This window comes from Macrobrachium rosenbergii, chromosome 5 (assembly GCF_040412425.1).
Source record: "Macrobrachium rosenbergii isolate ZJJX-2024 chromosome 5, ASM4041242v1, whole genome shotgun sequence".
In the NCBI taxonomy this organism is placed as follows: Eukaryota; Metazoa; Arthropoda; class Malacostraca; order Decapoda; family Palaemonidae; genus Macrobrachium; species Macrobrachium rosenbergii.
This window is the reverse complement of record NC_089745.1, coordinates 11,015,663-11,042,779: the sequence shown is the minus strand read 5'-3', so window position 1 is coordinate 11,042,779 and position 27,117 is coordinate 11,015,663. Positions and strand designations below refer to the sequence as shown.

Below are 27,117 nucleotides of genomic sequence, written 5' to 3'. Positions count from 1 at the left end.
TAACTTTTGTTACACAACATTTTCAGAGAAATTACTTTCCTTCAGAACTAGTACTGAAGGAAAGAACCAAGATTTTAAAAGATTATGCCAAAGTACAATACAGCTTTAGTGGAGATATTCCAGCTTTCCTGGAATCAGTACAGTACTTATAACTTAGCAGCTAGTGGTCAACAGACTAACTGAACTTTAGCTTATCTGTATACCTCATGGGCACTTCTATTCTGTAGTACTCATTCTAGATACTGTACCTAAAGATAAGTAAAAGTACTACTGTGTATACCCAGTGAAAAAAACTTACTAAACTACTAAAGCAGAAACACTTTTATGATGAAAGGTCTTTGTGGAAGGAATAGGAAGTGAGCAGTTTTGTGTCTGAGCTTCCATGGTTGGTAGCTTTTTATTCAGGATTCAGTGTTTAGTTTTAGTACTGTCTATGACTTGTGTGATATGCAAGGATATATGATATTCTTTGGAGTTTTGAAAAACAAGTGCCTCACAGTCAGGGGAATCAATCACTCATCACGAAATGGCTGAGGTTGACTAGGAACTTCAGTTATTATAGGGGTTAGTAATTAGAATGTTGGTGCTGTACAGGTAATGGTTAATTTCATTACATTTTCGAAGAAAGTGTTGCATTCGTGTTTTCGTTTGGTTTATAAGAGTTTGTCCTTGGCATGACGTAAGCAATTTGGGAAGCGATATCTTCCAGACCAGAATGTTAATGATATTTGTATTGTTGGTGTTTTTTTGACTGCTATTTCTTGGCTATTTGTGGACAGTATCATTGTTGATAGGCCCTATTTTCATTACTTTTTGCAAAAATTGACAGGAATAATAGTATGTAGGACCCTTCCTTGACATTTCTTGAAGTGTGCTGCAGGCAAGTGATATTTTAAAATTTTCTTAATGGAGATTTTCAAGTGCCTAAGAAAATTAGTACTGTATACTATATAATGTTTTGTTTCTCTCATGACTCGGAGGTGGAAATGTCGATTAGTAATGACACAAATGAGAAAAAGCAGTTTCTCTCTCTACCTCATAACATACTGAAACTTAAGTGGCTTAGCACGAGCATTTCTGTTTTCTGTAAGGTAGCCTATCAGAAAGATAAATCATATCTTTTATGTATGTCCCATGTCGTGATATGTTGATGTAAAATATGGATAACACACACAGTTGCCCTCTGATTTTTTTCACATAATTCCAGGATAAAGGACAGTATGGGCAGGCCAGTGAAATTAAAGTAGCCATATATGTTAATGATTGCAGATGAATTATATTGATACACTTTGTATCTTGTTTATAGAGCCTGATACAAGAATTGAACTTCAATTTTAACTTGGTCGTTGTTATACACCATATTTTTAATATAGTTAACTTGTATGTACCTGAAACGTAATACCAGGAATTTTGGAATGTGATGATATCAGTTAATTTTCTTGGTGCTTAAAAAGTTTCTATATTGTTGATATTGTAGAGCCATTACATTATTGTTCTTTGGTTTATACCATCTGCATTCACTTGGTCTTCTTCTGTAACCACAATTATTATTGGATATACTGTCTGTTATAGGAACAAAATATCATATGTCACTTGTAGATCAATCATTGATGGCACATAAATGACATTGTTGAATAATACTAGTACAGTACTTAGGCAGTCTATAAAAATATTTCTTGGGGTAAGTTTTGACTCCTGTACTTGATTTAGGCATCATTTCTAGTTTATTGGCAGCACTTATGCGTGAGTATTGCTCCTGTACTGTGTAGAGGTACATTTTTACCAAGTCCTCATTACATTCCTTTTGTTAATGTTGCGCATGTTATGACTTATTTCGTGGTGGTTTTATCTTTGATGCAGAGGAAAGTGTGTGATTACTATAAGTATAACATGGCTTTTAGTTGTTAGGGGTTGTGGTCATGGTTAAGGGATGGGTTATGCATGTAAAAAGGCAACGCAGTATGCATTTAACAGTTAAAGTAGGGAGAACTATTTGCTCCCGTATTGTTATCAGTGGTTGTCTTTGATTAATTGTGGTTTTTGTGACTTTCCTGAGGCCAAAGAATGATGTGGCCTTTTTGATGCTTGAGCAGTGTGCATTAGTGCATGAGCACATCGAAACTGCTCTGGTACTTAGCACGATCTTTATATTTACATCATTTTAACTGTGATTTTAAATTTGAAAGTATATTATAATCAAGTATGTTTTAGAACAATAGTCTTTATGGTGATGACTTATATGGGTGATGTCGATATTTGTGTAGATGTTATGGCTTTTATTGTACAACGTCATTATTTTTCCTAAAAGTCGAAAGTTTGTCAAGGAATGTTTATTTAATTACAGGCTGAAATAATTGAATAATAGTTTTTTTATGAGATAATGGGCAGTTCCTTGGTGATAATGTACAGTATTTCATATGCCTACATTACTGATATTTGAGTTACCTACCTTGATGTTTCTGTCCACTCATCGCTGGTACAAGAAATAAGTCATGTGGTCTCATTATTATTATTTCTTGTCATCTCAGCAGATTCGTATACATGTACTATATTTCTATTATTTTCTTTCCTTTCCCTTCCCAAATTTTTCACGCCGCTACGTCCACAGGCAATAAAATCCATGGATGAGGTTTGTCGCGCGCTCACAAATAGTTTACAAGATTGTTACATAGAAAGCTACTTTTGTCTTGCTGCATTATTATGTAAATTGTTTGGGTTTTGTGATTTCCATATAGCATTTTGTTACAACATTAATGTTTACAATTGTGTATGCTAATAAGATATGTTACCTCTTAACTTTTAATTCCTCGTATACATTGTTCAAGTAGAAGCTGCAGTGTGAGCCATATTTTATGATGTGAATATCTTTAATATCTCACATTGTAAATGTACTTTCATGAAACCCAATCAGTTTTTCAAGTTGCTACCAACCTTACATATTTTCACTCCTTACACGATAACACCTTGGTACAGTATTTATAAACACATCATGTGCTTCATAAATTGGAAGACCAGGTTTTCTGTCACTAGGAGCAGTAAAGCCACAAGTATCCCTGAATACACCTTTGCAATTATGAATGAAACCTGACTATGAAATCTTTTACTTAGTGGAAAAAGAAAATATTGAAATGAACTGTAAAAATATTTCATATAGTGATCATTAAGACATGTTTAGTTTTATTTAAAGATTTTATGGAAAAAGTGTCAGTGATGCTATGTAGCTTTTTTACATTTGCCCTGGTCCATTAAGTAAAAGATTCCGAAAGCTAATAATTTATCAAAATACTAGCATGGGATGTCATTTGTAGATTTGCTTCTAAATTTTTGTAGATATGAAAATATTTTTATGCAAGTAAAAGATCTATAAAAAGGAAAACTGACTGCAAGTAGGCAGTTGATAATTAGATGAGATAGCAGTAGGGAATCCATCATAATCATTACAAATGATGGAAGTATTATTTCCTTTTACATATGTAAATACTATATAGCAGTGTACAGACACCAGTCGTTAATGTACTGTTTGTAGATTTGCTCGTAGAAGTAGACCAATGTATAACAGAATCATCTCGTACGAACAAAAAAGTAAACAGTTATTACAAAGTCCATGATGGCTGCTTTTCTGCAGATTAAGTAGGATTTCATGCCAGATTTACATACTGTATTTCTATATACAGTAAAATGAAAATTTGGCGCTCAGTTGTTTTGCAGTGACGATCGATACACAATTTATATTTTCTAAAGCACTTGGTATTTCATTCTCTAATGCTGCATATTTTTCCACTATTTTCTTGAGAAAATGGTTGCATGAATGCATGGAGAAAAGAGTTTTCTATTGTTCAGATATAATGCAGTTATTGAATTTGCTATGGTAATTTAAATATTCAGGGTTTTCTGCATACGTGTTATTTTATACTTTTGAAGACTGTTGATTGTGTGTATATCACTTGTCCTTTGTGAAACTGGCAGAGATTTTAGTATGAATGTTTATGTTAAAGACTAGTGTATAGCTTCAAAGCAAGTATAAGTTTACAACAATTTATTAGTATGTATCACAGACGACTACCTGAGAATAGTCTTTGAGTCAATAATACCCAGAGACTAAAAGTAGTTTTTAAGTACATGGCCTTTAACTGGAGAGTATGCCTTTAATTTTTGAAAACCATCATCAGCAGGGTCTTTCTTTTGGCTGAAACAATCATATAATAGGAATGAGAAATTCTATTCTTTAACATGCTGTGTTTTAAAGGTTGAGTTCAGTATAAGTTTTTCTTTAATCTTTCCCATGCAGTCTTGCTTCTTTCATACATTTTTGGTAATTTATGTGTATTGGTTTATTTTGCTAGTTTTTGTAGCAGTAGTAGCATTTATAATTTGTACTGTGCATAACAGATAACACAGTACAATTTAAATTATTGATGATGTTAATATAAAATGAAGTATTTAAAATATGAAATAAAAATGCAATTTATGCTTTAGTCTCAAGAGAAAACAGGATGTTTTCAGTAGATTCTCCATTTTGAGAGTCTTGAAGCATTTTAATTGTGATTTTTTTTAGAGCATTTTATTTTTCCTGATAGATTTCAGTTAATTGTTAGGAATAAGGACATGTATCTTTTTAAGATTGTATTTTCACATTTAACTGGAATTTTTAAACATTCTGGAAGAAAGTTACTAAAAAATTTATTATGTTTCAGGCATTAGCTAGTATGTCTCCACAGCCTCCTCCACCACGCACTGCAGAAGAAATTCAGCGAGAAAAGTCCCTGGCTACACATTACAATCCTTTTATATATGGTTAGTGTTAGTACAGGTATTGTGTTTTTTATCAAATAAACATAGTCATAAAAAATATTATTCTACAGGATCTGAAAAGCTAAATTCTTAAAAAACATGTAAGATGGAGGTTTGCATGTAAGGGTTAAGTTAACAGGGCCTGGAAATTGCATAGCTTATGTGTGCCTTAGTTGGGTATTTTTTCAGAAAAATTGACAGCCAACTGTTCTGATTGTTTAGATGTCAGGTTATTGTTGTTTCATGTACTGTACAGAAGTACTAGCTTGATCAGTCTTGGAAGTTAGCTGTGGTGAGTGCTCAGATGGAAGTGGGTAGAGTCGGGTGTAGAAAAAATTGCTTTTATCATGCGATTCACATGAACCAGCCAAAAGACATTTTTGTGTGGATTTAAATAATCAATTCTGGCCTTGGCATTGTTAATATTATCTTAATGTCACCATTGTATATGTGAAAAGATGTTTAATATTTGAAAGGCAGCATATAGAACAATACAGTAATTAAATATCTAGCTCCTGTTTTGAATAGTTACAGAGTTCATGGAAATCAAGTACCTGATGATATGAGTGGACAAAAACAGATGGTAAATATTGTGTAGCCATTAACTTAGTCTTAATATGCTGTTTCATAGGTAGTTACAGATTGTTTCTACTCTCTCTCTCTCTCTCTCTCTCTCTCTCTCTCTCTCTCTCTCTCTCTCTCTCTCTCTCTCTCTCTCTCTCTCTAATGAAGTACATTAATTAAAATTTAGCATTAGAGACTGCAACTTAAACAGAGAAAATTTTAGTAACATTACTTTCATATCCAAGCCAAACTCAAGCATATGTAAAAAAAAAAAATTAATGAAACATAAGAATCAAGATAACCATTCTCCTGTGATTGATATCCTCAAAAGCAAGTGCCTAAGTTGACCAAAATGGTAATTCCAGACACTAGTAAGGGAATTTTCTTAGCCCAAGGTCAGTTTTCTGTGGATCTTACTGAGATGTTTCCGATTTCACTATTTCCGCCATCCAGCCATCGAATCCCAGATGGTTAATTTATATGTGATCGCTGATAAGTTCCTGGGCTATGCAAGTGTTTACTTTTTGGTTACTTCAAATAAATTAGAATTTTAGTGCCAGACTAGGTTAAATTTGAAAATTACTTTTCAATATTTCCATTTCTTCAAGTTCAGTTTTGGTAACACATTTACTGTAATGGCAACAGTTTTATTAGTGTGTTGATGTAAATTCATCTTTGAGTCCTGAAACCTTTATTTTTAGGCAAGAAATATAAGTAAGGGAGTAAATATATTACAGCATCCTCTTTATCTCATCTATGATAGATCATGTCTTTTCCTTCCATGTCCAAATAAATTCAAGCTTCCCATGAATGGGATTTGAAGTTAGAATTGTGATATTTTACATTTTATACATTACAGTATATTTGTTTGAGACTAATGATCAGTGCTGAAGGTGACTTTTAAAGAACAGATCAGAAAAAGTGAAAAAGGTTTCTGTGGGCACCAGAAGAGTTGGAAAGTTGGAAGACACAGATCTACATGGATGAGAACTATGAAAATGGAGGGTGGAGATTTGTGGAAGTTAAAGCACAGGAAAGACATGAGTGACAGAATTCTCTGAGTCTGTTTTAGATAATGTTGGAGGCTGCAGTTAGGACTGTTTATACCATGGACACATTTAAACTTTGTCATAAGATTGTTGCCTTCTGCTTTTTCTTGAGATATCGCTCTGGGCATTGCTCTTCAGAGCTTCTTGACTGCACGCTGTCCCCACTCTCTTATCCTTATTGTACGCGTCAAGGTTCACAATCCTATAGACTTTGTGTTAAATTTATTTATTCATGTTATTCAGAGCAGTTTTTATTATAATTATATGGATATGTTAATTGCTAGTTGTTATGAAAAATATGAATGTGTTTGTGCATAAATACATTTACATGTTTTCAATTTTTGTCAGTGGATTTCTGTAAAAACTTTTGATTATTTTAGCAAATGGGTTTATTCTCTTCATCAGTGACCCATCTTGTGAAACTGGCTTACTGCCATATTAGTTAGTCAATATTACCAAAGTTTGGTTATCCTAGTGTGGGAAGGTTTCCTTTCCCTGTATAGTTGGATTCTCTGGTGAAATGGTTATGACTGTCACTCATGGGAAGATAAATGTTTGGAAAAGTATCCAGCCTCTTACCTTAGGATGCAATCTAGGCTTGAGAGTAGGGAGAAAACTTAAGTTGCCTTTGGAACAGAAGATAAAAATGGCAAGTAGATTACAGTAGATACAAATTGTAGGGTGTAGGTTTAAAATCCAGTTTAAATTTGTGTAATTTTTAAATTGATGATGAGCCTAATGCACTGCATATGATATGATTCTAATGTGTATTGGATTCCTTTTCACAAAAAATTTGTAGCTCACCTACAGAAGTCTTCTTTGTTTAAAAAACAGGAGAGAACCTCTGATTTTTTTTACTATTTTTGTTGTTTATATAATATGAAAAAAGTGATTACTGATTATATTAGATTTTACTGGTGGCTTTATTTACCATGTTTGATAATTTCTTACCTAGGAAATGATGTGGATTCAGTGGACATAGCTACAAGAGTTGCAATGGTTCGATTCTTCAATTCTCAGAATATTTTAGCCAACTTCACAGAACACACACGCACACTTCGCCTCTACCCAAGACCTGTAGTTGCATTCCAGATTAATTCATTTCTCAGATCAAGACCTCGTGCCACTCCGTTTTTAAATATGTTTGCCCGTACACAGGTTAGTAAACTCTATCCTAATACAATATGATACTGTAATTCTCAGATGGTAATTGTGTAATCAATGATTGTAAGCATTAGAGATATTTTATGAAAAAGATTGTATAAAAATAAAGTTAATTAGTATTTGTACTTCACTCCAGTATCAGTGTAAAATTAAAGAAAATTTCAAGGTTTTATTCTGTTAAAAGATGGGTTTTTTAAATATTTGGTATTCAGAGATTGATCATATTTTGCTGTAAGTGTTCTTTACCAGGCCTTTCTTTTCATTGTCTTGCTCCATTTTCTGTTTATCTCTTCCATCAGGATCAGTTATTTATTGATTGATTAACATGCACAGTCTTGCGATTATCTTAAAACTGTAAGGATGGTGATGTAGAATGTGGTACTTCCTGACCCGTGTAATTCAGATCTAAAGTCAAACTTACTTGTCGATATTAACCTAGATGTCAGTAGACTGAGCGTTCATACAACACTAAGAAGCAAGCATATCCAGGCAGTTCACTTTAAGAGATATGTGGTTATTTTCCCATGCTGTTGAGGCCCCTGTAGAAGGTGGGTGACCTTCTAATATGATATTTATTTTCCAAATAATACAGAAACAAATAATCCACAAATGGAAACTACTTTATGTGATGGCACTTGCAGAGGACAGTAAAAATATGAGGGCCCAATTTTAGCTTTGACCTTGGTAATCTAGTTCAACTATATTTTATAACTAAATCATATGTGAACGGGCTTTGCAGTACAGTAATTATATTTTGCAACTTATTTGGAATGGACAGTTTTTCTATTATACTGTATTTCCATTTTTTAATATATAATACAAAATTTCTTCAACAATTTTGAAAGGTGAAGTATTAAGAAAATGCCCAACTGCTAAAGCAAGCAAATGGTTTAGAACCAGTTCATTGATTCTGGAAAATTCAGTGCTCAGTGGTATTAGCAGTATAGTAAATAAAGAAAACTATTAAGAACATCCAAGAAAGGGTAAAGCAGGCAACCATCACTATACAATTGGCCAATAGACAACAGATTGCTTGTACAATATCCAACTCTTTGTACCCAAAAATATAATCTGATCCTTTTCCTAACTGCTTAGGTGATCTTGGCAATTGTTTTCTCATTTCTAAATTATACTGCAGTTGCATTTTCGGGCAGATGACTTATGGTGTGTATCAGGCATGACTTGTGGTTGTGGGGAGGGGGAATGTCTCTAGTGCTGTATTCTGGTCAAGTTTCTCCTAAAGGATATGGAGGTATTGTTGACTGGTTGTACTGTCAATTACTGTATATCAGTGCTTTTAACAAGTGCATCTTAAGTCAAGGAAGTGTTGTATGCTTCAAACTGTTTCTTGAGGTGCCATCATGGTTGTAGGTGGAGATACATTTGGAGAGGTGCATGTTGGTTATACCAGTGTATGGCTAGGACTTCTAGAAGGCATAGAAACCAGTAGTTTTCTCATTACTTCATATATGGCATCCTTAGAGACATAAACTTATGGCGTTATCACCAAATATGTATAATATGTATACTGTATCTGATACAGTATTGAGTTTCTTCTGAGTCACTCAATTTTTTGCTTTTACAACTGTAATCAAATGTAGTCTGCATTATTAGAAAATTTTCTGCTGGTGTATAGTTTATCGTTATTTGAAATGAATAAGTTTTTTGAAAAGTCATGCTATATTTTCAGGCTGTTGAGTTCCTAGCAGAATGGTCTATAACACCTTCCAACATGGCTTTTCTTCGGGTGAATACTGGGGTATTTGACCCAACTTTGATTGGAGATAAAAGTAAATGGTATGCACATACCTTAGAGCCTATTGGTTTTAGGGTATGGCAAGAAGGCAGCTCACTTGGTGCTACACTCAGGGCCGGAACGCAGATTGATAATCCTCCAACAGGTATTGGTCTCAAGTATGACAAATTCTGTGATATGATATAGAGAATTTAGGGTGAAATAAGTTTTTTGGGAAATCTTGTATGGAGTCAGAACTTTGTTAATTAATTAATTCCCCTGTTTCAGATGAGAGTGGTAGTGACTCGGAGGGTGGAGAGAGTACGAGCAGCTCTTATTCCTCATTAAGCGATTTTGTTGGTGACATGCCTGACTTATCACCAAACACTGGTGGAGGTAAGGAATCATTAAAAATATCAAGATATTGCGAGTACTGTAGTCTTAGAATATACAGTTACATAATCCTTTATCTGAAATCCTTGGGGCCAGATGTGTTTTGGTTTTTGGAATTTTTTGGCTTTTGGAACTGTGAGGTGAGGAGTATAAACATCACTAGTGCAGCAAATAAATATTAGTTTCTTCCTTTTTTCTTGTTTTTTCATTATACTGTAGTTATTTATTCATTACAGTTTATGATGATTACAGTATTTGTATTAATACACTGTTAAATGAATATGAGATAATTAAGATCATCAATAATAAAGTACAGTACAGTAATGGGAAAATTAAGACCATACGTTCACTAACACACTGTATTTAAAAAAAAATATTCTATAAAATGCAAAAATATACATATAATCAAAATAATTATAATTCAACTTGTGAATTTTAATGATAAATAAGACTATAAAATACATTTCATCATATCGATCTTGGAGAGTGTTGTTCTTTATTGTCCCTAATATCAACATCAGTTTGTAGTTGTACATTTGAGGATGGTCCAAGAACAGGATTCGCAGATGATGATGCATCACTACAACACTGTTTTAAAGTTAAAATTATTGTTAAATTCTGTTTTTCATGAAATAATTATACAAAGCAAATTATTGAGTAATTATTGCCGACAGCAGTCAGATAGTCATGGTCATGGCAACATTCAAACTTTGTGCCATCCACGACATATGTCTATAAATAGAAGAGAAGTAGAGGGTTATCATTGGCTAACAGCTCTCCATGGCAACCAGCCAGCCAATCAGGTTTTAGCTGTATTCTGTCAGAGAAAGATCTAGCAACGGAATTACCTAGAAATAAGTGCTGAATGGAAGTGAGTCCCTCTCCAGAAATAGATTTTGAATACAGTTCGTAGTTTTTAATAGTGTACGTATTTTACTGATTACATGAAGAATAGAATGAATTCCTTCGTATTACTTTAAGTGCAAAATTGTTAGTTCAGTGATTCTTAAGCAACAAAAGAATTTTTCTTGCTTCAGAAGATATTTACTAATGCTGCATTGACATACCTTCAAAAAAAAATTTATCTCTTTAGTCTCTCGAGGAATGTTAATCCATTTCTGTTTACCTGCAGGTCACACCTGTTATAGTCCACATGACTGACAACAATACCTATTAGTCAAAGAGACTGAAATTAGCAGTATCTTTTCTTGAGAGAGAGAAAGAGAGAGAGAGAGTTCATCTCCATAATCTCACGTTTCTGTTTATCTGCAGGTCACACCCTTCATAGCCCACGCCACTGACAACAACAAAATTTATTTTTGTGTTTTGTCTTCCAAATGTGTATTACTTGTACTGTACTACACATTTTTAAAACATTATGAACACACATGCAGACTGTGTGCATATGTGCTACACCCATTGGTTAAAGAGACTCAAATTAGAAGTATCTTTGAGAGAGAGAGAGAGAGAGAGAGAGAGAGAGAGAGAGAGAGAGAGAGAGAGAGAGAGAGAGAGAGAGAGAGAGAGAGAGAGAGATTATTTAGAACTCTTAGGCTTGGCAGATGTACAATTATTTTATGATCTTGGGATTTTTTTTATTAATCTTGGGATGTTCTAAGGTCAGTTCTTGGGATTTCGTAAGAAAAATCATTTGACTCAGGTCAGCCATTAGCATGCCAAGCCACCAACCTTATGAATTGATGCTTTACTCCACAAAATGCTTTTGGTTTTTAGAGCTTTACAGTTTTTAGAAATTAAGATGAAGGATTGTGTACCTGTATATTTAATTATTGTTACTAAATTAAGTACTGTAATTGTCATTGATATAGATCGTATGTTAATTTATTTATTTCTGTTACTACTCTATGCACTGTGTTTATGGATTGTGGAATTTTGCCAGGAAGGTTTTTAATTGCTCAAAGATTGAAATAGTATACTGTGAAACTGTAATAGCACTTGCAATAATGTTTGACCTTTAACAGATATGTTTGCTGGGTATGGGCCACAATGTGAAAAGGAGAAGGCCACCCTGTCATCAGGACTTGACCCAAGTTCAGTGTTCAATCCACCTTTGTATCTTCAGCTACCTGGAACTGTATCTTCGGACTCTGGTAAGAAACGCTTTGAGCTGCATCATTCTCAATTACACTGTATAAATTGATTAATTTCATGTATAGCTTAGAGTACAGTATGTGTAGTTCATACCTTTGGTTTGTAATTAGTTATTAGTCACAGTGTTTCAAGTCATTGTTTTCCAAAGAAACATTGTGATTATCACTTAGTCTGGTGGGAGCAGAGGGCTAAAACTTCAAATTAACCGAAAAGGCTAGTATACAGTACTGTACACAAACAAATAATTTCGTGACTGCTGATTTTTTGCTACTTTATTTTAAAATTATTCTTTCTTTTTGAAGTCTTTGAAGCCTTTTGAAAAGGGCATGATTATAGTTATATTTCTTTTTAAGGCTGTTCAGCTTTGGGAAGCAAATTTAGTCCTTTAGAGAGAATCTGCTTTCATTTAAGCATGAGGAATAAACACTTATATGAATGTCATACATGAAAGTAATTAGCCATATCTTGTTTCCTCTTCAAGTATGAGATTAAATTTTAGTCTTTTGTGAATACTTGACAAAATGATGAAATGTATTTCTTGCTATATTTTAAAAGATTCAGATTCTCAAACTGTATTGGTAGCTGCCACATATTAAACAAAAGCTTATTGTTGAGAACAATTTTAAAAGTTTTAACATGTCTTTAAGTGTTTTTTGCAATAACACTTTGTATTTTGATGAGTATATTAGTTCGTTAGACTTTTAATTATTAGTTTCATGGAAACCATGGGGATCAGCCCTGTTAGAATTAAGAATATTGACTGTGATATGATTAAACTGTCTTTATAAATGGTAATCAGTTTTAATGAAATATTCTCTAACAAAGAAAACATTTGCAAAAACTTCTTAGAAGTTTGTAGATGGTGAACCAATTTATCTTGGATTAACATATCTGAATTAGTTAAGTATGGAGACGAACACCTAAAGCCGTAATCATACATTTTACCATTCTTAATGCAAGTATATTTTGCCATGAGAGTGCACTTGTTTTCATTCAATATTAATTTTTTAAATTTCTGAATTGTAATTTCTCATTTCTAAGCCATCTTTTAGCTGTGAAGTATTGTAACTGTCTTTAACATGTACCATATATAATTCTCATATCCCGTCAAGCCAAATATGCAGAACCCCATTTTGACAGGAAAAAAAAAAATCTTACTGACAAAAAAGACTTGAGCAAACCAGTTGACCAGTGAATTGTTAAGGTGGCTGTTGTTTAAAGTGCAGACCAGCAAACATCTCTTGTTCCCCTATATTATTGAGAGATCTGAGACATTCTTCAGAATTCCTAGACTTGGAAAAGGCATATCTTTTGGCAGTGAATTTCTTGTAACCCCTCTGCCATGTTTGTGTCAGTCCTCCTGTAGCTTTCAACTACTTTGCTGTCTTGTTGAGACACTATTAAAAGTATTCCAGTTCTTTGTTCCAAGGACCTTATTTTCATTAGTTTTAATGGAAAGGATACTTGTCTTGAGTTGTCAGTATTTTTATTACATTACTTAACCCACAGACATCAGTTTTTTTTCATAAAGTTTAACCCACTTAAAATACCAGTTTTTTCATGATGGTTTAAGAAGTGAGAGTTGACAAGTTTTGCTTTTAAGACGAAAGCTGTAGTGGCTTTGATATTCATCCATTAATGTTCTTATCATTGTAGTTGAGGATGTTATATAAAGGTTAAGCGAAGCATTACCTTTTTCTCCTTTGAATGAGGAAATCCCCTATTGGCTGTCTCTCATTGCCACCAAAGCCCTTGTATTTTTTTAACCGGACTTCAGGAGGCGCTAGAGAATTTTCCCCTTACGTTAAGACCTCAGGTTTGTTAGTTATGAAAAATACAAGTTGATTAAAGATTTGTCATTTTTTAAGGGTTAACAACTTACTGTTTGGCATGATTATATTAGGTTCTCTTCTGAAAAAATCCAGTTTTATTATATCGACCTTTTGCGAATCGGTATCCCTGCCGATCAAAGTGATTTAAGAAGTTCTTATAAAATATTTTCAGTGATGGCTTCCCAATCTAGGATATTGGTTAATATTTAATTAATTTAAAAATGTGACCAAAGTTTGAGAATCTTTTTCTTTAGGCATGTTTTATCCTTTCAATTTGGATATGCAGTTAGAAGGAAAAACACTATGAATTTATTGTAATATCAGCTTAACCAAAGCATAACAGATGTATTCTTTTACCATGGTTTACTTTCTGTTTATTGAACTTGGACAAGAAATAATCACCTTGAATTAGTATAGTATATTAGATTGTATATATGATTCTAAGCAAGATTTATTTTAATAAAAAAAGACAGGACGTTATGACAACATTATTGTTACTGTTACATCAATATCAGAGGAAGTTTTGTATTTGTGGATTAAGTAAATAACATAAATTGCAAAATTTCATTTGAGACAGAACTGCTTAATATAACAATGTGAATGAGTAAATAGAAAGAATATTTCTTGAGATAGGTTACTGAAGTATTAGTAAACTCAAGCAGTTTAGAATAGAGAAACATTTGAGCAGACACAACAGACACTTGCCATAAAAACAGGACAAACACAAAACATGCCATGATTAAGAACAACCTTTTTGTTATTTGAACCCATCAGACTCCTAGCCCCTCTTTGAGGGTGAGGGCCAGTAAGAAATGACATAGTATGTACATAAATGTAACTTTTATCATTTGGATTTTTGTACCTAGTCTAATTGAATTAGCCACAACTTTTTCTTTTTATTCTCCAATTTAATATTTTTTAATCTTTTAGGAATAGTCATTTGTTGGTGACTTAAAATTAAAAATTATCTGAGTAATTGAGAGAGATGAAAGACTTACGTTAATCACTGCTTGTATTGCTGGACCAGATCTCATGCCCTGTCAGAGGGGTTCATCTGCCATCTAAGTGTAGTGATATGGTTGACTTGAGGAAATACCTGGAAGAATCATTCTACTCTATTACTTTAATTGTTGATATTTTGACTATTGCAAATGTTTAGACAGAATTTATGAAAGAATATATACAGTAGAGGTAAAATGTGTGCTGTTTTGATGTATAGTGTAGAACAAAAATTTTTAGGTCAGTTACAGTACTTTATGTTAGAAACAAAGTACTGATGAAGGAATAGTGATAAATTTGATGTACAACACTAAGAGTGGGTCTGAGGCAAAGGTTTATTAGAGCTTCATAGCTGTTTAGTATTTTTATGGATGGAGTGAAGAGCAAAGAGTTCAAGGAAAGACATTACTCAGAGTTCAAAGATAAGACCATTCTGATTGGCAACAGTGGAGAAAAATTGCAGAAACTAGTAAAATGGTTTGAAAATTTTTGCAGAAGAAAGTTGCGAGTAAAATGAACAAGATTAAGTTTATAGGTTAAATAGAAACCAGGAATATGGAGCCTGGGATTGTTCAAGTGTAAATGGTTGATTAGTGTCTGTATTTGGGAATGACTATGACAGTTGATAGTATGATGAGAAAAGAAGTGCACCATAGAACAGATGAAGTAAGGGAGGTAGCAGGTTGTTTCCAAAAAATCTGAAATAGATTTGGAGTGTCTACAGATGCCTAGGTTGGAAAGTATTAAGGAATTTATGTGTCAAGACTCATTTTGGGAAGTGAGTATGGTTGTTGAATGCAAATTTAAGAAATAAGTTGAATCAAGTTGAATTGTTTGTGTAGTATATGTGGCTTTCAATCTTCTTATGCCTCATACTCAACTCAAACAAATGATGAAGAAGAGCTTGTTATAATATGTGTTAGTACAGAGTTGACAGATATAATTTTAAGAAGACCATATAAGGAGAAAATGGATGAAAAAGGGGCTAGGGACAAAGAAGCTAAAGTGGGAGGAGAATATAAGGATTGTGAAAAATTGTAGGAGGGAGTCAGAATCAGCTGGGGCATTTATAGCTAAACAATAAATAGTGCTGTAAGAAAATGAGAAGTTGAGCGGAATATCAAGGAGCATATTTATTTAATAAGGAAATAGGTCATGAATGAATTTTAATCTAAAGTCTTTAATTAATATTGAATTGTAAGGTGTAATGAATCTAATGACATTAAAACTGGTAACTTCCCCATTTGACTGCGACATATTTCAGACAAAAAGAACACCATCGTTAAAGCAATTTTGTCTTGTATGTGAACTGATCACCTTTGTCTGATCCACAAATATGTGATGAATAACACACCTGACCCAGTCCCTGTATGCAGAAAATGCAGGTCAGCAGTAAGGTATATACTTTTATCACTCAAAAAAGTTTTGCAACACTCTCCAAAATCTTTCAGGCAAAAATCTGTATAGGTACTGTCCGGCAACTTTATGCAAAGCACATGATGCCAACTCGCAACAACTGTCACTTTTGATGGGCTGTTATGTATTCGACAAATTACTTGTATTTTCCTGTTTCAACTGGATTTGTCGTTTTACTCTTGATATTGTAGGAATATATACTAAACTGAAGGATTTTACTGTTATACTTCCAAGGCTGTCAGTATGTATAGCTGTTACTGTTTTCTTGCGTGATTTTTTTAACATAGGCTTATGAAAGTACTCTATTAGCCGTTTGTGATTTTCATATTCATTCGGGATCTTTAGATCAAGCAAACATTAGATACAGAATACTGTAATAATATATTTTCAGTAGTGTAAAATACAGAAAGTTACTAATGTTAAGTCTAAGGTAACACTCTCTCTCTCTCTCTCTCTCTCTCTCTCTCTCTCTCTCTCTCTCTCTCTCTCTCTCTCTCCTCTCTCTCTCTCTCTCTCTCTCTCTCAGTATCTTGTCTGTGAATAGTTTGTGCATCAACTAGAAGCATATTTTGTCTCTGGATCTCAGTGTCAGTTAGTAGGGGGTTAAGTGAACCACATCAGTGATCTGCTAATTCTGGAGAACAGTAAGCCTGATGCCCTGGGGGTTGTGTACTTTTATGCATCATAGCCACGTTTCTTTTCTATCTTTTGTCGTATCCATCTATACTATGGTTTTTGTTGATGCTAAGCAGCCAATTAGTGTCACTTATTGAAACATTATCCTTATGCTAGTTAATGTTCAGTGGCCTAAGAGATGAGGAGCCATCCATTCACATCTCCCATTTCATATACACAAGTCAAATAACTTTTCCTGCCCATATGAGATAGTGGAAACTATTTTTTCTGTAATTTCAAGTACTGTACAATTAGATGTGTTGTTAATCATGATCAGTTTTACCATTAGCCTTTACTGTAGTTTCCTCATTGACCCTTCTTCCGGACTATCTAAAGTTAAATTTTCAAGATGTTTTGTACAATTTTCTCTAATATTTTTTCTTGTTATTCTATAGTATTATATAATGCTTTCTATATAATTAATAATGACACTCTAATGAGAAAAATGTAGTATTCCCTTATGTGTATTGAAAGAGTAATTTTGGTAAACAAAAACTACTAGGAATGTTACAAAATATTTTTGAGTGAGTATAGAAACTTCAGGCACCAATGATTGTCTTGTTTGGAAATAGATTAATTAAGGAAATTTTGCCTGAATTCCGAAATCAAAAAAACCAAAACCGAAACACAGCTTGCCCTAAGGGTTTTGGATAAGAGATTGTAAATCTGTATTAAAAAGAGCATATAGAGAGAATATATTTCCCGCCTCACCCCATAAAGAAGTTTTCTTTTCATAGTAAACAATTAAGTGTGCAATCTTCTTGTGCGTTCATTTGGAAGACTGCCAAAACATTGCTGATATGTTGTAACAGTAATAATTTAAGGTTGACACAAGTTCTTGCTCTCCCTAGTGGCTATTGAAAGTTCCAGTAGACAGTATCAATGGTGAAATTGATCTTGATACTGCAATATGTTCATTAAGTGTTTGTATTATTTCTTTGCCTGAATAGATATAAAGGGATGCTTACCTCACTATTTACATTGACTAATGTTATCAGTGATTTGTATATAACAGTAAAATTATGCATTTTTGAGGTTCTGTAGGTAAAATGCAAGGGTAGACATGATAATCAGTGGAATGATCTTTTATGTCTTGGGCTGGTTAGCAAGAGATCCTTTGCTTTCATTCACAGTTAATTTGTAGCTTTAATGTCTCAGAAGGTGAACTCCAGTTAAGTTTGTTTTGTGATATAAATGATGACATAAATATATTGAACTTCTCAAATTTTTAAGCAGCTGTCAGTCATCCTGGATCTGTGTCTACTTCATCCTCGCGCTCCTCTCTCTCCTCGGCTGATCAAAAAGATGATGACGATGAAGAGGAAACAGGTGAAGGCGTAATGAAACTCGAGGATGCAGAAAACCTTATTGCTCCTACACCAACATTACATCCTTTACCTCTGAGGACTGAAGCTTTGGTAAGCCAGAAGTTGAACTAAGTGTTATTTGATAAGGTACCATATACTGAAGCTGCTAACACTATAGAAATAACTCAGAAATTTAAGAGTGCAAAACTGGTTTTTGATAGCTTTCTCTGCTTGATATTAGTGTACTTGTAACGAAACAGGGTTAATGCTAAGACTACTCCTATTTCTCTATTGTTGCTTGGAATTGTGAAACTTTATACAGAGATAGTCAATATTCTACACCCATCTGAAAATACAGCAAGGGAAGTAGATGAAAAGTAAGGCAAAAAGGGTTAGATCTAGAGATCAAAAGGATACGTGTATTTGGTATTACCAGCTGGGCTCTTGTGGGCACCAGGAAAGTTGGAAGACCCCGACTTACCCAAATGAGAACTGTGAGAGGGAGGGTGGCGACAAGTGGAGATTTGTGAAAGATTTAGCACAAGAAAGACATGAGTGACAAAATTTCACTGTGGCCCTTTGTGTTTTAGCCTTGAGGCACAGTTGATGACATATTTTTTTACGGTACCCTTTTAGCCTATAGCTGCAACCCTTTTTGCCTTTTATTTATCATCTATTTACCCTGCTGTCTTTTCAGATAACTATAGAATATCAATTATTTCTGTATTTAAGTTTTACCTCTCTTGTCAAGGCTGATCATTGGAAGATAAATTGCCTAGAATGTAAATGAGATTTTGATGATATTTGGAGCAAGCAGGTGGTGTCAAACTGATATCATTTTCATTTGACTTGGTTGAGCTAGGAACAGGTCTGTTGTTAAAGTTGGCCCTCAACTTGAGATCTGATCTTAATGGACAAGTAGTTCTTAAAATAGTAAGAAAATTGCTAACATTTTTATTAATAACTGAGAAAATTATTTTCATAACAAGAAAGCATACCACTACATGTCTGCATATCCAAGGAGATTCATCTAGAGTATAAAATGTAATGAATGATTAATTAAAGCAACTATAAGATGTTAATCTTGAAGTACTTCCACAAATTAATGACATGGTCATAATTGAGAATTGTAGCTTATTAGACTTGTGGCAGTTTGGTTGTGGGGATCATCACCAGGTGCTTCCACATCTAGCTCAGGACAGCTTTTGTATGTGGAGGCCTAAAAAGTTTAGTTTGGGTAGTCTTTCACCTATGCTGCTGTTCACAGTTTTATTTTTTATGCAGCTGGCCATTTCACCTGTGCTCTTGGATCTGAGGATAACCTAGACCCAGTTGCAAAGCATAAAGGGTTATTTGTAGGTCACCCTTGGGCAGGGTGTATAACCTCCCTTGCTAGGATATAGCTCCTCTGCTTTATGGAAGGCTATTCAGTTGAAGGCTTAGGGACCTCCCCTTAAAAGAAAATGCCCAGTTGTGGATGCATTGAATGCACAGGATTAAAAATCTCCCTGACAAAAACTATTGTTATCCATTTCTTTAGCTGTCCTGATTTATCTGTCTGCGAAAAGAGGTAGTTCCTCCTGAAAGAGACTGGATAGTCCATGGCAATTACCAGAGTCTTCAGATCTTGCCTCAGTGCTAACAACCATTTGGTCCCCAGTGGCTACCAGCTTGTGCACATACCACATGCATTATTGGCTGATAGAACCACTCTCTTTACTGTAATAACTTGAGTTGTATTCATGTACTCAACAAAAGTTAACATAATGTAAGTGATTACTTGACTATAATTTAATTTGTTTAAAGAATGCTAATTTAGAAGAGACCTGAATAGTAGCTGTGGTTAAACACTACAGTCTTTTGCATTATAAAACTTAGTTAATTTTACTGTCGATAAATTCAGCGTACATACATGATTTGTTTAATCTTTTTACAGGAGAAAACAGATGAGGTCTTCACACCAGAGAGCGATTCTGCTACAACGACACCAAAAACTGTAGTGAGCAATACCCAGTCCCCACTTCCACATATTAGCCCAACTCCTTCAGTTAGTAGTGATGCATCAATAGCTACCTCTTCCTCAGAACGTGATAGGCCAACTACCCCTCGACCAAGAACCTTCTCAAAAGGGGTAAGTCCTTAAGAGGACAATTAGACAATGGATTTTATACCGTTTTTTTTTTTTTTTTTGCAGGGGGCTGTGTTTTGAAAATCATCTTTACACAGTCTGAACACTTTATTTTCAGTGTAAAGTATACAGTACTTGAAGGTTTATTTTTTCTTAGGCTATTGGAGTACTTCAGGTTTTACCTGTTTTTTAAACAGTTATTTCATCTCATGAAGATGTTTGTCTAGCGGTTGCTACCATTTTGGTCTAAGGGAAGTAAAAATATTTATTATGTGTTCCTTGAAATGACAAAGCTCAACACACTGAAATTTAACAAGAGTATTACCTTGGAGGTTTGGTGTTTGCTACATTGTAGTGTGACAGAATCTACATTCGGTTTGTATTTTTCTACTTATTTAATTAGTTGTAACTAATTGATTACTGATTCTGAAGATCTTGACCCAAAGACCAAGTCAGTAAGATAAACTTACTGTATCCTTGAAGACAGATATTTGCATGATACTGTATTTGCCATGCTGTACCTGAATGCCTGAGTCAAGTATGAAGTGGAAAAAAAACTTAGTGTTTTTATAACATAAGGACTATTTTTCATATGTACAGACTCATCAGTCTTATAGTTCCCACAAGCATGGTTTTCGGTGTCCCAAACTCATAGTCTTTTGTCAGTCAGTCAGAAGATGAAGTTATCGCTCTGTTGTAACTAAAATTAACAGTACAGTATTCTTGTAGACCAGAGCATTGCTGATAGGTGATGACACTGTTGAGGAAGCAAAGGGTTCAGTTGTTTAGATTTGGTTACTAGTCATTTGATTCATGCTTTCAAATGTGGCACAAAAGACAAACCCACAGATGACTAACCTCTGGCTTGTTTTAACTCTGCTCAGCTGTGCATGCAGCTCACACTCATCTTGAAGAGGCAAACTTTACAAAAAAAATTGTCTTCAGAATGAGATTCAATAGAGAAGACTGAAGAGGCTTATACATTGCCTTGGAAAGGCATCTCAGGATGGGAGCCCTCCAAAAGTATCTCCTCCTTGAGATATTGAGTCAACCACCCCAGATCAATGTTAGGACCCCCTTCCAGTCCTTGAAGCTTGAACAGCTGGGAGAAAGCAGACCTGTGCCTCTTAACTACAAAGAAGGACAGCTTCTTGCAATGAAATAATAGCAGAAAATCCACCATTAATGGAATAGTAGGGTCTATCACTTCAGATCAGTTCCCCTCACAGTTGACAAATGAAAAAAAAATTGCACAAAACAGCTACAGACAACACTGAAAACACTGAGAAACTTGCACCATCCATTAAACAGACAAGACTGTAGGATACTCGTGATGTACAAAAGAAGTATCTTCAATTAAACTGTCAAAAAATAATAAACACCAAAGATATCAGTATTTGGCAGCATTACAAATTACATAAAAATACTGTAAACTCTTACAGAGAATTACCAAAGCAAAATACTGTAGTGCTAATGAGGAGTAATCAGCAACACCAAAATATAAAATATAATATCCAACGAAAAATTAGATACAGGAAATGAAGTAAAGTAGCAAAAAACCTAAACTGACAATCCAGTGCTTTGCAGGCCAGTCAGACCTGTCCTTCAAACTGGGCAGAATACCTGTATGATATACCATCATGAATATGAATGGAAAATTGCAGTATATGGCTATTTCTTGCAATAATGACACAAAAGAAAGATGTTGAGACGAAACCTACCATTTGGCATTAATTAGGTAACGATTCAGTAACTAATACACTGACACCGGAAGAGGATTAGCAGAAGATTGGCAGTAACTCTAAAAATAATTAAAATATGCACTCTAAAAATAATTAAATCATGCACAAAGCTTACCAAGGGGAAATTTCCAGCCAGAAAATTAGCAGTTACTAACACGTAAAACTGGTGCTAATATACCTGGAAGATTGAAGACCACAATTTACTCTGATTTTCCAATAAAAAACAAAAAGCTTGAAATGAGGTGGAGAATTAGCACTGAATAAGGGAGAAAAAAGAATTATTAGTAATGAATGTTGATCACTGAAAAATGTTGGACTTGCCATGCAAAGAAGCTTGGGAAATTCTGAGAGTTGTTTAAAGAGCTACAGGTTATGTAACAGTGGTTAGGGTAGTTAGTTCTTTTGGTGAATCCAAGTACCACATGCTTGACAGACAGAAGATGCAAGTTCTGGGATATTCAGGGCTGCTGTGAGTGTTAAAACAATATGGTTATTGGCTGTGTTGTAAAAGAGCTGAGTATTAATAACTTATATGGTACAGAGCTCAGCAATTATTTTGCCATTAAAATTTACCTTGATTTGAATGGTGTGTAAATCTTCAAGATTTTTAGTAGAATATTTTAGGTAATAAACTTCTAGTAATATTTATATACAGTATACACATCATTTCATATGACAGACAAGTTAAGCCATATGAGCAGGAAAGTTTAGATATTTTAGAAAATTAATATTTTGTTATACAGCATTAGAATATATTTAAGCCTGTTTTGAGCATTGCATTTTTGATATTTTATTATGGGAAAATATTCTTTGCTAAAAGAGAACAGAAGTACCTGGGTGATGAAACTTCATCTATAATAAACTTTTAATCAAGTCTATGCATCATATTTAGTTTGGGGCATAATTTTATTATGCCAGTGAAATTCAAATCCCCATATCTTCACTGCTCCCCTTTTACTTTTGAACAGTGCTATTTTTTCAGTAGGGTATTCTCATTCTTAAATCATCTTTAAGTTAGGTGAATGATTGTTAACAGTTACATCATTGTTGAAACCTAATTTGATTAAAGAGATTTGAAAAAATTTTTAGTCATCTGAAATGTATAATTTAATAAATAAAAAACTTTTAAACAAAGACAAACCTTCCCCTTATATACTGCACTGTTTGAAGAAGATGACTGTGATCATACTTCACAGTACAATATTTTGAAAAATAGACACTTGCTTCAGTGGAGGATGAAGGTTCCACCCCAAGTGGCATAACAAAAAAAAAAATTCTCAAGCTTCCTACTTAGTATGAAACTTTTCTTTTGACTTAATACATCTGCACCTCATTGAAGGAAGAGGAAGAAATATTTTATTTAATGCAGCGATTTGATTCACATAATATGATTTATAACAATAAAATTGTGTTCATGGAGTAGGCGAAATTTGCCATATATATAATTATCTAACTACTAATTGTGGAAGTGATAAAGTAGAGACTTCCTTTCCAGTTGAGAGGCAACAATATATCCATCCTCCTGAGGTGTTAATAGACCATTGTTTGTTGAAATAGATCTTGAAAAGCATACTCGCAGCACCAACTTTCGAAAACTAGTTTCTGAAGTGAGGTACAAATGCTTAGGATAGTTTTCCTTTTCTTGGTTGACAGAATTCCATAGGAATTTAGGGATAGTTAACATGCCACTGTTCATCCCAAAGTGAAGGGAATACTGGACAAGAATGAGACGTGATTTCTTATGGCTGATGTGAAGTCCTTTGGTGCCGTGTAAGGAGAGAGAGATTACTAAAGGTGACAGAATTGTGGTCCTGTCCACAGTTATGAAGAGCAATCAACAAAGTTGTTTCATCACTAAATACTGTACTTTGTTTGTGAGACAAGACTTCATTGGGTGCCATGTCCCTAGTGGAGATGGACTTACTGCAGAGAGGCTGAAATAATGGTACTGGAACTTCTAAAAGGTTTTACTCTATGCAAAACAAAAGAAGAAAGTTGACCAAGTATTGGGAATACTTCATCTTAAAAACTGATGGAGGCCAAAAAGTCTCCTTTTCTGATGAACTAAAGGACAAAGTAACAATTCCATTGCGAAGGAAATTTGTAAGAGAAAATAACAGGGATTCCAGTCACTGCCAGATCTCCAAGTGTACACAGTATTCTGAGACCAGTAGAATGGTGAGACATCCTTAAAACAGTGTATAAAATAGTAGGATTCAAAAATAGTGTATGGATCACTAAAAAAAATAGTCTGTGGATCACTAATAGAATGCTGAAGCACTGATAGAACAGTCAGAAATTAAACAAATAGAGGGGTTGGTAGTCATCATTAGAATGGATAGTGCACCAGTAAATAGCTAGAAGAACAGCAGAACACCAGTAAAATAGGAAAAGCCTTAGGATTGGTGAAAGACCAGAGGAATATTTAGTAGAATGATGGGAAACCAGAATAGGTGTTTAGAATAATAGTTGAATGGCAGAAGGATTAGAAGAACTGTGTAATAAGCCGATTAATATAGCATAGAAAGTTTAGCAGGATTAGTCAACATTTTCTAAATAACAGCCTTTCCAAGAAAATGGCAGCACTAAGGCAATATTTTTTTCCGTTATGGTTAGAAGGATCATACCAGGAAGGGAGTCAAACAGCTGAGAGAATAGCTGGGAAACATCACCGTCTACCATTAGTTCCTGAATGATGTGTAGCTGGAGGAGGCATAGAAGTCACCATAGAATTAGTCACAAATTAGAATAAATGAGATAATACTAGATTCTATAGTTTATGTAAAATACTTGTACTGTACATACTTAGAATGTGCAAGATGTAGATGCGATGAGAGATGATTGGGTATTACTGAGATTTGGTAGTGTTGTCTCCTACCGCACTTTGTAAGGACATTGTAAGGGAAAATTAGCTTTAAGAAAGAATTCTTCATTGACACAGGATCAGAAACAATAATAAATAAAATAAAGCAACCAACACCATTCACAAAATTGAATGTTTACATTGCAATACAGTGAGGGAAAAATAATTACAAGAAACTTGCCAAATTGAATGGAAGAGGAAGGGGACATTGCAAGACAAGATGAGAAAAAAAAGAATGTAAAACTTCTACTTATAATGCTGACCTGAATTAAAGAGTGAGTAGGAAACATGGGCTTGGTATATATGCAATTGCTCATTTCCAAGTGAAGCATAAGGTTATATATATAGTATAATCCACAATGGTTTGTTCATTCATATCTTTAGGAACACTTTGTATTGTTACCGTAAGCTGAAATAAGAGCATCTTGTGTTTTAACAGCATATTAATTTATACCTTAGGGAGGGTTTTGCTTTATCTTATTAGACTTTCTAATATGTTTAATATCTAATGCATGCAGTTTTGTCACTGAAGTAAATTGAATGTTATGAGGATGGTCTCATTCATAGACGGGAGATTTTACCATAATTTCAATGAAGTGTTTGAGCTTACACCTTTCCTTCATGCGCTCCAGGCTAGTCCAACACCCCAGAAACAAAGCTCCATTAGTAGCATGTTGGCTCGAGCGTCTAGTTTGGGATCAGGAAGTTCTGGTTCAGGCCCCACAAGACAGAGTTCTCAGAACTCCCTGCTGGATCAGTTTACTTCTTCAGCTAAGGAACTGATAAAAGAAAGACAAGCTTCTCAGGAAGGATCCTTCTTGTCACAGGTGGATAAGGTAAGAGGATATATTTAAACTTAATCCTTAACATGCAGCCCACTTGCCTATGCACAGAGATGGTTTTATTCTATTACATTTGGTGTTAGTTTGTTGATGCACCTTAACCTGGTCTGGTAACTTGAAGGTAAAGAACTCATTTTAAAATATTAATAAAATTGTGTGCTATTCTTCAAGTGGAAATTGAGGAAATATATGTTAGTAAATCATCCCAATATATGTTTATCTAACACTTTGTTGTGTCAACTTTGCATTGAAGTACACTGTTTTGATGAAATAGAGAATGTTTTAAAATTATAAATTTAAAGAATTTGACAGATGGTTGATGACCTAATGTATGTACTATTTAATGTGAAAGGACTTTCTTAATATGTGAATATGTTTTATGCTTTGGCTTTATAATAATTACATTTTCAGTGGGTAAGATATACAGTACAGTATATGTTCTTTGAACAGGTTACTTACTGATGCAAATTTCAATTAGTTTTGTGTTAATATGCTCTGCAATTGTGATTTAAGCTTAAATATAATAAAGATAGCATCTTTTTCGAGATATGCTAAACATCTTCCATATTTTGTGTTTTTGCTTTCATGTATGTTATTGTTTTCTCATTAAGGCAGCACAAAATACATAGTACTGTACAATATTTACATGGTGATCTATGTGCCTTGCATCAGTATCTGTAGTAAAGTCAGAATGTGGAATCATTGCTGAAGAAAAAGAATTCTCTTGATTCCCATTTTGAGAACAATTTTACACTTCAATATTGCTTGCTGCACACGTAGTTGTCAACAAAAATCGTGATGAGGAAATATTATGTTCCCTCTCTTCATCCATGCCCTTAAAGTTTTTCATTTCCTTTGTTTCCTAACTTGTGTGTTCTTAGGTTGTTTTAAGATTTTAGGTTTGCATAGTTAATGTCAACATGAATGCATTTCAACCTATAAACAGCATATTAAAGCACAGTTTCAAGCACTGAGAAACGATGAACTTGTTTCACAGTTAACGGAACAGTTTCGTAGTCAAGTGACGGAGCGTCTTGAGGTAGTGAAGCAGAGCAGTGGGGAAGAGGGGTCACTACTTAACCAGATGGATAAGGTACCTCACTACCAACTGATGTTCTCCAGTGTTGTCAGTGTTATGTGGTTGTAGTGGTGATGCATGTACCATTATTCATTGTCTGAAGACTACATTGAAGGTCTATTTTATGGCATCAAATATTTTTTCCATGTTCACTATAATTTCCTAGCTGTAGCACTTCTGTGGTAGAGACTGAGAAACATTACAGTGTAGGTATGTGTGCCAGTCAAGTGAAGTGGCATACTTTACGCTGACAAAGCAAAAGTGTTCTGCAAAAACATATATATACATATATTTCATGGTACAAATAGCACAAGTTAGTTGTGTAAAGGTATATCCTGGGGTGTCATAAGGCAGAAAACAAGATGTTGATTTGCCCATTCAGTTACTTGATGCCAGTAGAAATAACCTTTAAGTAATAGTCTGAGTG

General features: G+C 34.2%; 1 protein-coding gene across 26 annotated transcripts in view; it reads left to right on the top strand.

Annotated features, from left to right (window-relative positions):
* The window catches only part of Rab3-GEF (Rab3 GDP-GTP exchange factor), a 265,506-nt gene that overhangs the window by 133,425 nt on the left and 104,964 nt on the right, over positions 1–27,117 (top strand). For 9 of the 26 annotated variants that reach the window (XM_067103542.1, XM_067103539.1, XM_067103530.1 and 6 more), the window contains exons 12-19: positions 4,695–4,794; positions 7,360–7,562; positions 9,259–9,469; positions 9,592–9,699; positions 11,679–11,807; positions 17,964–18,148; positions 19,974–20,168; positions 25,403–25,606. In XM_067103542.1, coding sequence (XP_066959643.1) covers positions 4,695–4,794; positions 7,360–7,562; positions 9,259–9,469; positions 9,592–9,699; positions 11,679–11,807; positions 17,964–18,148; positions 19,974–20,168; positions 25,403–25,606 — 1,335 coding nt within the window. Of the gene's footprint in view, positions 1–2,608; positions 2,630–4,694; positions 4,795–7,359; positions 7,563–9,258; positions 9,470–9,591; positions 9,700–11,678; positions 11,808–17,963; positions 18,149–19,973; positions 20,169–25,402; positions 25,607–26,609; positions 26,706–27,117 lie in introns of all 26 variants that reach the window. The other 17 variants (XM_067103536.1, XM_067103526.1, XM_067103540.1 and 14 more) reach the window with 4 other exon arrangements.